This window comes from Bicyclus anynana, chromosome 19 (genome assembly GCF_947172395.1).
Source record: "Bicyclus anynana chromosome 19, ilBicAnyn1.1, whole genome shotgun sequence".
Classification (NCBI taxonomy): domain Eukaryota; kingdom Metazoa; phylum Arthropoda; class Insecta; order Lepidoptera; family Nymphalidae; genus Bicyclus; species Bicyclus anynana.
Genome location: NC_069101.1, coordinates 3,671,879 through 3,687,667, shown reverse-complemented (window position 1 = coordinate 3,687,667; position 15,789 = coordinate 3,671,879). Strand labels below are relative to the sequence as shown.

The 15,789-nt window shown below is 34.9% G+C and overlaps 1 protein-coding gene across 4 annotated transcripts in view; it reads left to right on the top strand.

Annotated features, from left to right (window-relative positions):
* Window positions 1-15,023, top strand: part of LOC112050929 (ATPase family AAA domain-containing protein 2) — a 48,104-nt gene extending 33,081 nt beyond the window's left edge. For all 4 annotated transcript variants that reach the window (XM_052887294.1, XM_052887293.1, XM_052887292.1 and 1 more), the window contains exons 24-27: window positions 413-570; window positions 1,322-1,515; window positions 2,632-2,711; window positions 3,069-15,023. In XM_052887294.1, the coding sequence (XP_052743254.1) occupies window positions 413-570; window positions 1,322-1,515; window positions 2,632-2,711; window positions 3,069-3,280 (644 nt within the window). In that variant the 3' untranslated portion in view covers window positions 3,281-15,023. The remainder of the gene's footprint in view (window positions 1-412; window positions 571-1,321; window positions 1,516-2,631; window positions 2,712-3,068) is intronic.
* Window positions 15,024-15,789: the final 766 nt, after the last annotated feature.

The following is a 15,789-nucleotide window of genomic DNA, read 5'->3' as shown; positions in this document are numbered from 1 at the left end:
TCACTGACTTCATATTATCCATAGGCCTTATGACCTTCTAAATCAAAAGGATCACAAATTTTGGGTCTTTTGTCTTGACTAATACTCTGATTGAAAGAGTATTTACTAACTACTCGTAACCATCGTGCTATATGAAGTCATAGATTACTAGTCGCTTCATTGATATAAAAAATAACATCCGTGAGGTTGTTAGTTTTTTATTACCACCAAGATTTAAGACCCATTTTAAGAAATCCTGGTTTGGACCCCGACCTTGAATTGTAACTACTAGATTGGGCTATAAAATATTGTACTTTTTCTTATTTCTATTTTAGTATATATTTTTCAACAACCGGTTCAGACAAGAATCGTTGACTGTACAAGCTATTCAGACTTTTAAGATTTTCGAGTAATATTAGCTATTCTATTACAGCGCAAGTCTCACTCACAACAGAGCAGAACGACAGCAAGACAGTCCAGACTCCGCAGAACGGTGAGAAGAGTGAAACACATTCAGCGAAGCGCAAACGTAGAAGAATTAACGCCTGGTCGAAAGGGCTCGTTGTCAAACGGCAGAAGACTACGCCTAAGGTAAGAATAAATATTTTCGTTCCTTACTAATCTAGACTGGAAAGTAAGTCTGAAGGAGGTGACATTCAGGTGAAACTTTGTTGGTCCATGTCTTAAATTCCTTTGACTATTAATTCCTCAAAATTAAATAGCGCAGGGCAGGATAGATCGACTTTGTGATACAGTAAATGACTTTTACTGAGCATATGCAAAATCGTACGACAATTCGAGCCCTTCCTCTGAATCAGAAAACGCACGTGTTGACTGCACGCAGAAATATGTGCGTCGAACACTGTGACGTATACAATACGTGCTCATAGAAGACTATGAGCTATACAAAAAGGGTGCAGTGCTACACTCCGTATACAATTGGCCTCAATGATGAGTATATCTGCCCTTTACCCTTTGTTATCATAACTCAACGGACAACGCGGTTGAAGACTCAGTTCAGATTACTGACTCCTCCACCGCGTTGTGTAATAGGCCTAACTTGACGAACGACTGAGACGAATCTCGTGAAGAGATAGACAAATGTCAACGTTAACCAACTGCGGTGCAACCTCAAGTAAAAGAAATGGTGAAATATCGCTATCTCTTTTACTGCGTTGTGTCGAACTGGGACTACTTTTCCGTCACATTTTGTCTATCTTTACGCGACTTTGTCGGTCGCATGCTAGGCATACAGGGGTGGTATGGCGCCAGAGGATTTACCTATAGGTTAGCACCAACCAAATTTTTTTTTTTTTAATTATTTCTATTCACTGTGTTACAGAACTTCAAAGACTCAAATATGCCGATAACGGACGAGGAGTCTAAAGAAAACAAGCCGATCACATCAACGCCACTACACAACGGGTCGTGCAGCTCGTCGGGGTCGGACGACGACGCGCCGCTGCGCCGGCCGGCCAACGACGAGTCGCTGCTGAACCTCACCCCGCATCCGCAAATCAACCACGTGCTGGAGAGGTATAGCCTGACACTATCTTTGTGACGTCATTGAAATAAACTGTAGGTGTCTTTTCGCGAACACATCATTATCAACCCATATTAGGTTCACTGCTGAGCTCGAGTTTCCTCTCAGAATGAGAGGGGTTAGGTTAGTCCACCACGCTGGCCCAACGCGGCAGTTGGCAGCAATTGGCAGACTTGAAGAGTGTTTAGATTAAAAAGCTAAATACGTAACTCAAAACAAAGCACAAAACTTTTACAAAGCAAAGTCATACGTCGTATAAAAGTTACATACATAGCTTTCATAATGCAAGCTATCACACAACGAACATTCGTTTAATATGCATACCTAACGCACACACGCACATCTATCATTAGTAAAGCAAAATTCATAAGTAAGTCGCAATAAAACCTTGTCAAAGTGCATACGTATTTTCTTTAAAACTTCTCCACTACCTGCAGGCGGAATTCAACCTTAATGAGTTCATGAAAGAAAATTAAGTAAATGCTCTGGTATGCAGGTTTCCTCACGTTGTTTTCCTTCACCGTTTGAGACACGTGGCATTTAATTTCTTGAAATGCACACAACTGAAAAGATGGAGGTGCTTGAGCCCAACGTTTACCGGTTCTTCGAACTATGTGGCTTGCCCAAACCATTTCAGCTTCGTGACTGTCAGTGACTTAAGTTCTTCTGCGGATCTCCTCATTTCTGATTCGATCACGCAGATAAATTCACTCCATCGCCCGCTGAGTGAATTTGAGCCTTCTTATGAGGCCTAAAGTTAGCGACCAAGTCTCGGGTCCGCAAGTCATCACTGGCGAAACGCACTGTTCGAAGACCTTCGATATAAAAAAAAGAGATCAAAATCATGTATTACTCCTCTCTTATTTACTCTCTTTTACTCTTCTCTTATTTATTTAAATACTCCTCTTTTATTTACAGGCAAAATGTCATTTTATCTTCTAAAAAATGGTCACGTACAATGAAAATACACCGATTTTCTCGCGGTCCAAGTATCGGGCACCCGGTGGTACTCGTATAAAATAATGATGATGAGTTTCAAATAGAAACAAGCATTTCAGAATTATTATATTAGTGTAGATTAAAATAGTGAAAACATTATTCTTTTTCAGTCCCGCCAAATCAACAGAGAGGACTCCTACGAAGCAATCACCAAAGAAAAGGAATTCAGGTCACGAGACGTCTACTGGAGGTATGTAATTTTTAATCACAGAGGCAGGAATTAGTTTATTTTTTATGTAATAATGATATTCTCTACCTTACTTTTACCCTACCACTACACTACCCCCACCCTAAAGTCACCCAATTGTTTTGCCTTTCTGGAACCTCTCCACTGACACTTATTGATATGGTATTAAAGTTTAAATTGAATTTTCTAATTACGTATCGTTTGCATGGGAGCATAGAAAAGATTTTTGTAGACTTTTTTTAGTCTTCAATAGGAATCATAACTTTAACTTGATAAAATATTCTAAAAAAACTCGAGATTTGCGATTGAGGAACACATTCAGGATTATTTTTTTTTATTATAGATAGAATCTTGTTACAGATACAGAGAAAGTACTGATAAACAAGACTGAGTTAGATAACATTCTATATAAGAACGCGAAGGCCCTGCGCAACATAGGCCTCGAGGCGCTTTTGGACCTCTACGCGGACCTCGCGGCCTGCGTGCGCGCGTACGTGAGCACGCACGACCGCACCAAGCTGCCGCACGAGCTGCACGCAGTCATCACTAGGTACTTGCACGCGAACAAGTAAATGAAACGGTATACATAAATTGTTTTAACTTGGCACGTCATTATATTTGCATAGAGCGTTTGTATAAGCCTCACGACTCGCCTGAATGGCTCCTTGGTTAATAATAGTTCAAGACAATAACAAAGAAGATGGGCCAAAGGGCAATCCCCATCGGCAAATACAACGTCGGCCCCGGGAGCACGTCGTCATCAAATCAACCCATATTCGGCTCACTGCTGAGCTCGAGTCTCCTCTCAGAATGAGAGGGGTAAGGCCAATAGTCCACCACGCTGTGTGTGCGTGTGTGAAGTCTGCCAATCCGCATTGATTGGCAGACTTCACACACGCAGAGAATTAAAATAATTCTCTGGTATGCAGGTTTCCTCACGATGTTTTCCTTCACGGATTGAGACACGTGATATTTAATTTCTTAAAAGTATAAATAAGGATCTGGTTAAATAATTGGCTTACTAAAAGTATGTTGTTTGAAGAAAAAAACAGGTTCTCCATCACTCTTCTTGCTCAAAAAGTTCGCCAGTATACCAAACCGGCGAAGTAACATTTGAAGCTGTAATATTTTTGTCTGTTACCTACAAGCTTAACAAACAAGAAAACGAACATACAAACCAATCATAATAACAGTCTTCAGAATAAGTCGTAAAACTCAGGCGGTATTGTCAAGGATCTTTGCTTATTTGATCTCCGTTATGGACAAATTAAAGATGAATTAAAAATTTCACAAAACGTTGTAGCAAACTTTTTTGATAAAGTAATGATTTAATTATTAAAGTAGCATTATCAAGATTTTTTTAGATGCGCGGGTGGTAAGGGTAGGCCTGGGCCGGGGATGGGCATTCCCTTTTGTTTGAAGTCCAGGCCTGGCCTGAAATAACATAAAATATGGCTCATCTCCTTTGTCATTGTTTTGAATTAACTGTGGAGCCATTAAGGTTTATACTCACTATAGGACGGGGTCTCAAAGTGGGGTACCGAACCCTGGGCTTCGCCATTTGACGGCAGAGGGTTCGCGACAAAAATTACGCAATGGTGGCTTGATAATTGATACCGAGTCAAAATTAAGGTTAAAATTGTCCAAAATTACTCCTAACATCGTATTAGGCGAATGTGATGACGTTCGAAAGTCAAATAATCTATATACAGGCCTTCCGGCGAAGTTAAAACGTCATTTAAGTTGAGAAGAAAAGTTACTTAAGTGGCATATAGTCTGTATCCTTCAGGTTGTTAGAGTAAAATTAATAAAATATTATTTTTATTTAATTCTCAGGACACTGTTTCAGAATTTTGTCTATTGCACTAGTTTTACTTCATTGGTGTAAATGAAAATATTAAATTTTGCAAAACCGTCCAAAAAAATCTATAAAAACTATAACTGTAATATACCTCACATCAGATACCATAGACAATGGGTTCATTGCACAATGTAATTGCAATCACCTACCGTTTTTAACATATTTGTAATGACATTGAAATTGTCGAAGATGATTGCGATCGCATTACGCAATTAGCCTCTCCATAGAATCATAACTTTGACGGAAGGCTGACCTCTTGGTATGATTTCGGTTGGAATAAGACATTCCATGTAAATGTATTGTTGGAGTGATGCTGGAATTAATGTAACATGATTAATTTAAGGGTAGTTTACTGTTGCAGGGGAGATTATATAATACAATGTAAAGTTAATTTAATTTATTATTTTTCGCGCTTCTCTTGGCCCTATCAGTTAGGATATTATCGCGGAGTGAGATATTATATTAAGCTAAAAAAATCGTATAACCATAAAAATACGATTACCTGCCTTTAATATGTATGATGCTGACACAAGAAAGACTTTTTTATGTATGTGTTTTTTTAAGTTATCCCATTTAACTGTAACTTTTGAAGACCAAGTTTAATTACTTGTTCGTATTCTCGGTCAAATATAAATTATATTGATGTTGTGTTGTGTTTTTGAAACTACCGAATTATATTCCAAAACTGTTAAGACGAATTTATTATCTAGGATAATTTTTTTACAACGCAAAATGTCTTTTTTCTTTAAGCCTTCATTCGCACGAGAGATTGAAAATATCGATGTCTCTATCGTTGCAATGGGAAAAAAGAGACAAAGAAGTTTTAGATGCCGTCGCTTCCTCTTCACGATATATACTCAGAGGCAGAATTACCCGCCCACTTTAATGTGACGCGTGTATATTAAAAAGTGCGGATAATTGTGCCTCAGACCGACAAATATGACTTTAAACTTATTCGTAGTTGGAACATGTTTTAATGTGTTTAGGTGTTAAGTTGTAATTATTTAAATATACGCAAAAACATTGTTCAAAGTCAAATTCCAGAAATCTAAGGCCCATCTTTTGTGTATCTTACCTATTCATAATATATGTACTTCTGTTCTAGATATAGATAAGTAATATTTAATGTAAGTTACCAATCTTCCCTGTAACACGAATTTTGTAAATGTTTAAAAATTATCTCGACATATTAGGGAAAGTATTACAATTATTCATAATTACCTAAACAGCCAAATTGTGAGTAAATATACGTGTCTAAAGGTTTTTGCCCATTACAATAGATACAATAGCCAATTTATTGTATTTGTTGAAAGGAGATGGTCCATTTCAGGTCCACTCTTGTACCCCGTATCATTAAAATTTAAAAAATACAAGGAATTTATTAAATTTTATTAAAGTGAATAAATCTAACTAAATAAAAAGAAATTAATAAAATAAAAACCCAAGTTTTTGAGTTATATCAAGATGGCGCCCATAAAGCAACTATGACATGACAGTTGACAGCAAACGTCAAATCGAATAATGCATTGAAATGGTCATCTATCCGCCATTAATGTTGCATTTCTTGGGAGATAATTAATATTATTTCGAAAGAATTAAAGTAAATACGTAGATTTGTATAATGAAAAATAGTTGAAAATAATATCTTCTTTTATTTCCGCCAGGGTACAATGACTGGACCTGGGCTCCATACAATTTTGGACCATCTCCTTTCTTGAAATATATAATCTAAAATTAAATTACAAATTTACTAAGGAGTAAAATTTAAACAAAATTGGAATTTAGCTGCTGTGATATTATCATTGTACCTTCAGATAACCGGCATTTAAATATTTTTAAGCGATTGCATATGTTTTATCGAGGGCGGCGGCGACCCAATCAAGAAATTCCGTAACGAAAATATTTTTTTTTATTTTTTTTTTTAATAAATAGCTTTACCGCGGCAGTCCCGAGTTTTTTTTTACATAAATATTCTGAGAAACTCTTTAATACTTTATCTATCAACAAAGAATACTGCGACTTTTCAAAAATGGATGTTTTTCAAATACAGTATTTTGGTGTCATGGTACGGCAAAATACCTAATAGTTTAGTTTCAAGTATACCGAAATACTCAAGTGTGTAATGGGCGAACACCTTTAAGACACTTCTGAGTAAGTTGCCCTCTGGACTGTGATAAGTACGTACTTTAAGGATATGTAAATATTTCGTTTGCTTATAGTTTTTTTACAACTCAAAATGAATTTGACATTTTAATTTTTGTTTTTGCTTATGCTTACATTAAAATATGAAAAATAATGAATGCACAGTTTATAATGAGTATAGATTAGACGAGTAAAAGTCTCAGGTTTGTATTCCGGTGGAGAATATTTTTGGATTTTCTTAATTATTTTGGGATTTCGGGTGAAATTACTCCACTCTCAGGCGTTCTTAGTAGAAGAGTTGTTTATATAAACTGAACTTAACGTTAAATAAAAACCTTTGAATTTTGTCTTTTAACTTAAATGGCGTAATTATTAGTTTAATTAAATCAGTACCAATATTATAACTGTTTATTTATTATACGTATTCATTAACTTAATATATTCGTTCATTAAAGTCCTAGAGCCGGTGGTTTTGTGGGGCAGAATTGAAATTTTCTGTATTGTATGGTAGGATTACATTTGGACTAATCGTAATAGTCAGGAATCCCTAGAACATTTTGCACATCTGATTACTAACAAAATAATTTTTCGCGAGTAGCTTCATCTCGATGAGACGGTCAACTTTTTTATTGACTAAAATTCTTGATTCTGGTAGCTAACTGAGTTATAGGAAATGAAAATTTCAGAGCGTCCGAACGAGACAATGTACCACGTAATTTGTAGAACAATGTGGTTGCTATAAGTTTAGTCAAAAAGTAATCTTCAAGATTACCTGAAAGTTGAAAGTAAAGTTAAAGCTTCGTATTTTTATTGCAAATCAATAGGACTGTCATTCATTTTCTACTTTTCTTGTTTTATTTACAACTAGCGGAGGCCCGCGAATTCGTCCGCGTGAAATTTAGTTTTTCAGAAATCCCTCGGGCACCATGGATTTTTCTGGAATGAAAAGAAGCCTATGTGTTAATCCAGAGTAAAATCTATTTCCATTTTAAATTTCAGCCAAATCGCTTCAGTAGTTGCGTCGTTAGAGTAACAAACGTCCAAACAAACATCCATACTAACTTTCGTGTTTATAATAGTAGTAGGATATTTTGTCTTACAAATTCCGTAATTTAAAAAACTGAAGTACATTTTTTTTAAAGTATCAATTAAAATATTTTTCAATTTAATTTTTTTAATGTTTAATTTCATTTTCAAAACTAAGTAGCGAACAAAATAACAATTTTATTTCACTTACTTACTGACACATTGTATCTATTAAAATAGCTCCTCAAAAACCTACTAGCTCTTCGACTATTAGGGATTGATGTCGGAATTTGAGGGTTTTCTAGAATGGATATTGCTAACGTATAGTAAGGCCTATTTAGCTTGTTAAATGTATAAGCAATTATACCTCGTATTCTTAATAAACATTACAATATTATATCTTTATATGGTTCAAATTGTATGTATATAATTATAATTATAAATATAATCGTATGTAATAAAAAAGTATAAAAATTACACTACAAGATTGACTGCATGCTACAAAAATAATTGTAAAAATAAATTTTTCTTTTTTTTTTATTGCTTTGGTTCAAAAATCAGCATTTTGTTCGAAAAATATCACTTGGCAGCTAGACTGCAAATACACAAAAAAATGGGTATGTGTTTTTATAGTTATTACATGTAAATTGTTTACTTTAATTAGTTTTTTTGAGATCTTTTCTGGCATTTTATAGCAAAATATTATAAGAAAACTAAAGTTGTGAATGAAATTTATGAAAATATTTAATGATTTTAACAATTTGGCTTTTTAGGTTACGCGCGTAAACTATGTATACAGGTTAAGGGATTCAGATGCGGTTGTTTAATAATTTATTAAATTTAATTTTAAAAATTAAACATTTCATTTCATTTCTAGAATTGCTCTTAAATTCATAAGCACGTTAATTTAGGTACTTAAATCAATTATTATTATTATTATTTTTACTTATCAAATTATTAGTATCAAAATATTATCACTTTGGATTTTAAGAATGAAATTAATTGATTTTTTTTTGATTGATTGATTTGTTTGGTGATTGATTGGTGGATTTTCATCCTCCTCCTAACAAGTTAGCCCGCTTCCATCTTAGACTGCATCATCACTTACCATTAGGTGAGATTGTAGTCAAGGGCTAACTTGTAAAGAATAAAAAAAAAGGTAAACTGATCGTGTGTTGGTCGCAATGTGCATGACATTATGCAGATTGCGACGCCTGCAGTGCTAGGCATGTGGTTTATCGTATAGTGGGTGGCTAGCACTGTCTCGGTTTCAGTATAATATTTTTCAAAATGGCGACCGCTACCCCGTTAGTTCATCTCCTCTCAGATGATAAATCTGGGAGGGAGTACAGGCGTCGAGACTTAGCCTCCTTGTAAGGCGCGGATCTTGCTTTTTTTCTTTACTCCCAATTTTAGCCACCGGGTTAGATAAGTTTGTGGCATTTTTCGCTACAACAAAAGCCTATAAGCCAAACTTCCAAAAGTAGACAAATTATACGCAATAACATGTCATTTTAGTTCCTTAACCTGATTAATATGTTAGCGAATGAAGTAACGAATTAAATTAGTTAATTAATTTATTATTATTAATCACCTACGATAAATTTAACGAAGATTTTGGATTAAATATCTTGTGAATTTTAGGATAATCGGACGTTTACACGGTGTGCAATTCACATAGCCATTAAAGTATTGTATACTTTTAACAACATAAACTATGCGTTACCATAAAGGCGAGACTACACTTACGAGTCGAGTAGGAGCAGAACACAAATTCGTGTAATGTGACGAGCTAAAACATCGTGTTGCATCAATTGTCCATTATCAGACAAACACAAACGTATAGATAGACAGTCAAACAGAGTGAAAGAAAGAGACTTTTTTTGGCAATTATGTAATTGAATTGTATCAAAATAATTTAATCCAAAAAAAAAGGTATCCAAAACATGAGGATGATTAGAAAAAGTAAGAAAGGCTAAAATATTCATGGTTGTCATGAACCGCGGAAGAAAAGCGACATCCGATGTCAGAATCGCTGGAAGCTCGTAAGTGCCGCGAATCACGACATGCAGATTGGCTCGTGCTTTTTTCGTAAGTGTAAACGCGCCTAAAGATTGCATCAATAAATAATTGTATTGAACGATTGAATGTCATTTCAAACACTGCCATTAACATATTATAAGATTTATATAGAATTTGCGTGTATTATTGTTAACATTAAGAAAAACATTTTTAACTAATCAAACAAGTATATTATTTTATTCATCATTTACACGCGTTAACGCACCAGTCAACGGTGAGTGAACAATTGTACACTTTCTTGCATCTAAAAATATAATTTATATCGATTACCTATCCACGTGTAATATTAATAACATTTCTTAGTATTTAATTTTGATTATTATATTTTAATGTATGAAATAATATCTATCCAAATATACCACACAACAAGCAACTTCCAAATAATTAATTTTTCTTTCATCTATTTTTATCGTCCTTACGTACATTAGACATAACATTTTAAGCCTAGTTTACACTGAACAAGTTTCTGGGTCGAATAACTTCGGCATGTCGATTACCAATTACCATTAAGATAAAACTTTTATTAGTGTATGAATAAAACTGCTATTTTCATTTCATAAAATATTTTAAAGATTATTGTTTAATTTTTACCATATTAAGTCACACAAACTATGATAAAATAAGTTTGAAAATGTATTAGGTAACTTAAATAATAATTTTGCCGCCTCTTCACCAATAATACTTAACAGTAATTCTGAGACACTCAGCTGGTAAGATACCCCATAAACGATCAAACTTTTCGTAAAAATCTTCCCAGAAAAATATACAACGAAAACCACAAATAAATCGTATCTCCCTTGAAAATACTTTTTGAGAAAATCGCTGACATATCTACCTACCTACTAGGTACGTCCTCATATCCGTTCCCGTGAAATTATGTTTTTTTTACAAATAAGGAACAATGTATTATTCCAAGATAAAAGTAGCCTTTGTTCTGCTCCAAGGTCCATAATCACTATACCAAATAGAGATGGGTAACTCATTATTTTTACATGAGGTTGAGGGAGGACGAGGTGAGGTGCTAGGTGAGGACCTTAGGTTAGGTAACCATACAGACTTACTTTCGCATGTAAAATATTAGTATGGATGGGTCAAGTATTTTAGAATTTCATATGTGGTACAAAATCTTGTTAATCACCAATGTAAACCGGCCATAAGTAAACGTTTATTTTGTGTTACAGGTGAGTTTTTTCTCGGCTCCCGTTTGTAATAATTGTGTTTACACAGCTTTCGCCCGCCATTCTATTAGAGCGCGCGATAATGTAGTTTTTTTTTTTACCTTATTTTACTGTATCAAAACGAAGCACACTTCGCTTTTTGTGACCTCTCGTCAATAGAGGATCTAACAATTTGTCATCTTGTGGGCCTCTGATACTTGTAAAAAGTTTTTTTTTATTTAACAATTTGAATTTGACTTCGATCTCATTACCAGTATTCACTGACTATCGATCGATCGCTTTCATGTAATGAAATCCACCGTTCTGTTTTTCATACAAGATGTAAGTTACAAGATATTTTTATGCAATTAAATGCAGTCTATTTTCGTATGTAGTGTAGGCCCCGGTATAAATGTGATTTGTTTTTTTTTTTAATCTCTTCAAGTTAGCCCTTGACTACAATCTCACCTGATTGTAAGTGATGATGCAATCTAAGATGGAAGCGGGCTAACTTGTTACGAGTAGGATGATTTTTTTTTTTTTTTTTTTATTCTTTACTAGTTAGCCCTTGACTACAATCTCATCTGATGGTAAGTGATGATGCAGTCTAAGATGGAAGCAGGGCTAACTTGTTAGGAGGAGGATGAAAATCCACACCCCTTTCGGTTTCTACACGGCATCGTACCGGAACGCTAAATCGCTTGGCGGTACGTCTTTGCCGGTAGGGTGGTAACTAGCCACGGCCGAAGCCTCCCACCAGCCAGACCTGGACAAATTAAGAAAATCTCAAACTGCCCAGCCGGGGATCGAACCCAGGACCTCCGTTTTGTGAATCCACCGCGCAAACCACTGCGCCACGGAGGCCGTCAAAATGAATGAAATGAATGATGAAATCCACATTCACTTTCGGCAGAGTAAATACTGTGCTTTCGGTTTCTACACGACATCGTACCGGAACGCTAAATCGCTTGACGGTACGTCTTTGTCGGTAGAGTGGTAACTAGCCACGGCCGGAGCCTCCCACCAGCCAAAAAAATTTAACAGTTATTAGAAGGCAATTTAAGAGACATAAATTCAAATGCTTACAGTTATTGTTTACACGACACTGAAACTCAACAAACATTTTTTTTTTTAATTTTTATGGGACTTTAGAAGATACTGAAAGATAGAAGAGGTACAGAACACTTTACATAAGGCTACTTTTTATCCCGAAAAATCTATGGTTCCCGAATTTGTGAATAACTGAATTTCACGCTGACAATGTCGCTGAAAGATGCGCGTTGCCCTATACCTTTATATTACATCGGAGGTCCAATAAAATCTTTTAGTGTATTATTATTTTGACGTGACAACGTTTTATAATTCGATGGAGCCGGCTGCACACTCGAAAAAAGATGACGTCATGCGTCGTTCCCTCGCTCTAGGGTTGCCAACCTTTTTTACAAAAACTAAGTATATTCTGGTCTATGAAGATTATTAATCAGTATTTTAGAAAAACGAACATTTTCTTTTGAAAAATGCAACCATTCCGTCAGTATTTTCTTACGTTACGTTCAACTATCGTCAGACAGACTTTACAGACAAGCGATATTTTACTAGCAATCTTGTATGCAAAACACAAGGAAATCCCTTGATAAATAACAGTACAGAATAAAATTAATTAACTTTATTAGATACATGCTTTTGTTAAAGTAGATTACTTTAACTATTTTTACTTTCTAATAAAATATGTTACACCATAACACTTGCGAGTATGTCGATTCAAGTGTTAAAATAAAATGGGGATAAAGCAAAGTAATAAAAAAACTGTAGCGCGCCGTATAATATGTAACAACTAATCAACTGTGGCAAATACAATATGTTTTCCATTACTGTGAGATTAGACTGCGTTGATTGCTATCTATATCTTATAATATAAATCTTGGAAAACAATTTGTTTTGTGTGCGATGGTAATGAATCGGGTGGCCATGGTTTCGAAAACTTCGGAATGGTTTTTTTTTAAATTTTTTTTTTTCTATATTTCCAAAACAAGCTTCCGTAAAAATGTAACACACAATTCGAAATGGTTTTTTCAAATATTTCCAAAACAAGCCTCCGTAGCAAAACAAATAACACATAACAATCAATCAATCCAAATGAACCTTAACTGTGGATTTCTCTTTTTTTTTGTAATTTTGTCAGACCAGCTAGGTAATAAACCTGTACAATACCAGTTAGTGTGATTACCACTGAACACAAGTATACCCAATTCGAGTTAAATTAAACACCTGGAAGTTGTTCTAACTTGACTTTTTCCAAACATGCTAATACAGAAAGTTAAACCAAATCTTTGAATAATATTGTATCGACGACACTATTAATTGTAGCATAATCTACATTAATGAATAAAATTCAAATATCTGTTTTAATTGATAAATTAGCATATTTTACTACATGCAAATCCAATATTAAACTTAATTTATATAAATATAAAATTGCTGAAACAAAATAATAAATATGTTACCAAGATTTCATGATATTGAAAATAAATTGCATGTGGTTAGATAAAGTAGAGTCAAACTTTCATAACTTTGCTTAAAAGCTCTCGTGTCTCTATTATAAAACTCACTTCGTTTTATAAACTCACTCGTGCTAAAATGAACCTATTTATGCAACAGTTTCATAATCTACTATTATCATACTGATCGAATAATTTCCGGACTTGTCCCAATTAACGGATGTATGTTGGACACCCTACAAATTGATCAGCCACTGGCCCTTGCAGTTCAACTGTTCTCTCCTCTCATTTCGGTACATTATTGACTTTTTAATAACACTTTATTAATTTTTACGCCAACAAAAGATGCGGTTCTATAATTTGTAACTACGGAATTAACGTCCGACCAAACTGCATTATCTATGTACCTTCATGTTATTTCATTATGTCGATATAAGTTGTTTGAAATAAAAAATAAACTTTGTGAATTAATGGAGTGAAAGGTGATTAAATCGTAACATGTGAGAAGGCACAGATTTATTTGGAACGATATTTTTTTTTTCAAGCAGTACAGTGTAATTGAGTATAGATTATTTTTTAAAGATTGTTTTAATACCCTTAAATGAACATACATGTTAATATCACCTACCTATACCTCAGCCGTTCACTACAGGATATGAGCCATCCATTAATTACGTGAGGCATAATTTGGCGATTTTCTAACCCCCACTCCGCTTTTCTGAGATATCGTGAGATTTGTTACGGCCATACGTTTGGCCAGGTATAGCTTGGCAAATTGGTTCGTAACACTCCCGATGGCCCGCGCGGGCCGGGGGGCGTGTAGCGATGAAAGAAAAACCCACGACACATGCACCACACTTTACGCGCGCACGATTTCACAGTCTTTCCCCCCGTCGCCCGCATATCATGGCAGTGTTATCAATGAACTTGCCAAGCTATAAGTGTGCGATGTTATTTCGCTTTGCATTTCGTATAAATGGCTACATTTTTATAATTGATCGAACCATCGCACATTTTTTATAATAGAACAATGCTTAAAAAACTTTTTTTTAATTTTATTGATAAAAATTTGTCTAACTCCGAAAAATTATTATAGCCAGGATTGTGATCTTATTGTGAAGATGAAGGATTTTTCAGATATTTTGAATTTTTTTGATTTTGACATTTTATTGCGAAGCGGGTATTCGCACTGCAACGTCACTTTATTTGTTTATTGTGTTAATTACAAAGTTATTAAACAAGTCTTAATCATAAACGACCCAATTAGAACTCAAAACCATAATAAACAACAAACGAAATTTTTTAAATGTAAACGTAGCAATCAATTATTTACATTTACATTTCTTTACATTTATTTACTATCAGTAGATGTCTGAATTTACGTTTGATGTGACAATCTTATTGTCTTTAATATAAAACCTGCTTGCATTTTGCTCAATGTACGAGACGAGAAATGTTTGTAAGCGTTATCCACCGTGATTATTTGTATTTATAAAAACTGTATTTAATTGAAAAGATAATAAAAGGGTACGCCTTTATGTGATAATTATTTTTGTGTTTTATTTGCGTCTTTTTTTCAAGAGAATATTTGAAACGACTTTTAGATATGAGTAATATTGCCGTTCTCGTCCTAATAGTTGGAAAAAATCTTCTAAGTAGTGGGACTATACTATAGAGCCCGTTAATGGAAGTTCGTCTATTAAATGATTATGAAACACGGCTAAAACTCAAGCGTAACGGAACCTTCACTCCCCACCACTCAACCCCTCTCCGAGCGCGCAATGCGAGCAGCAGCGCGTCGCGCAGCCGCTTCGCAGATCGTGCCGCGATGCAAGAACCAGCTCATGACTAAGGGCCCCGTATGGGTTCGAAACTAGTCGGGATACTCCGACCTAATATCACGTGAGTTTTAGCCGTGTTTCATAATCAATTAATATGAATAACACTCACGATAGTTTAAATTCTAAAAAAGTTCGTCTATTTTGAGTAGTTAGTAGGTACAAACACTTTTGACAACTAATGTCTGTCACTGAGAAGGTATGTAGTGACTCTACCATCGGTACCGACAGTCATAGCTAAGTCTATTTGAAATAAACGAATTTTTTGTTACAAAGTATAATTATGAAGTTTGTGTGTGTAAGTATTTGTATTGTAATTCCTTCGCGACAATACTACTAAACTGATTTGTCTGAAATTTGGCCTCAGCTGCTTACTATCCCAGTAAATCATAACTTCCTTGCGGCGCGGGGTCGCCATGTTAGCAGCCCCCAACGTCTATCGGCTCTTCATACTATAAGTACGTGCCAAAGAGTAAA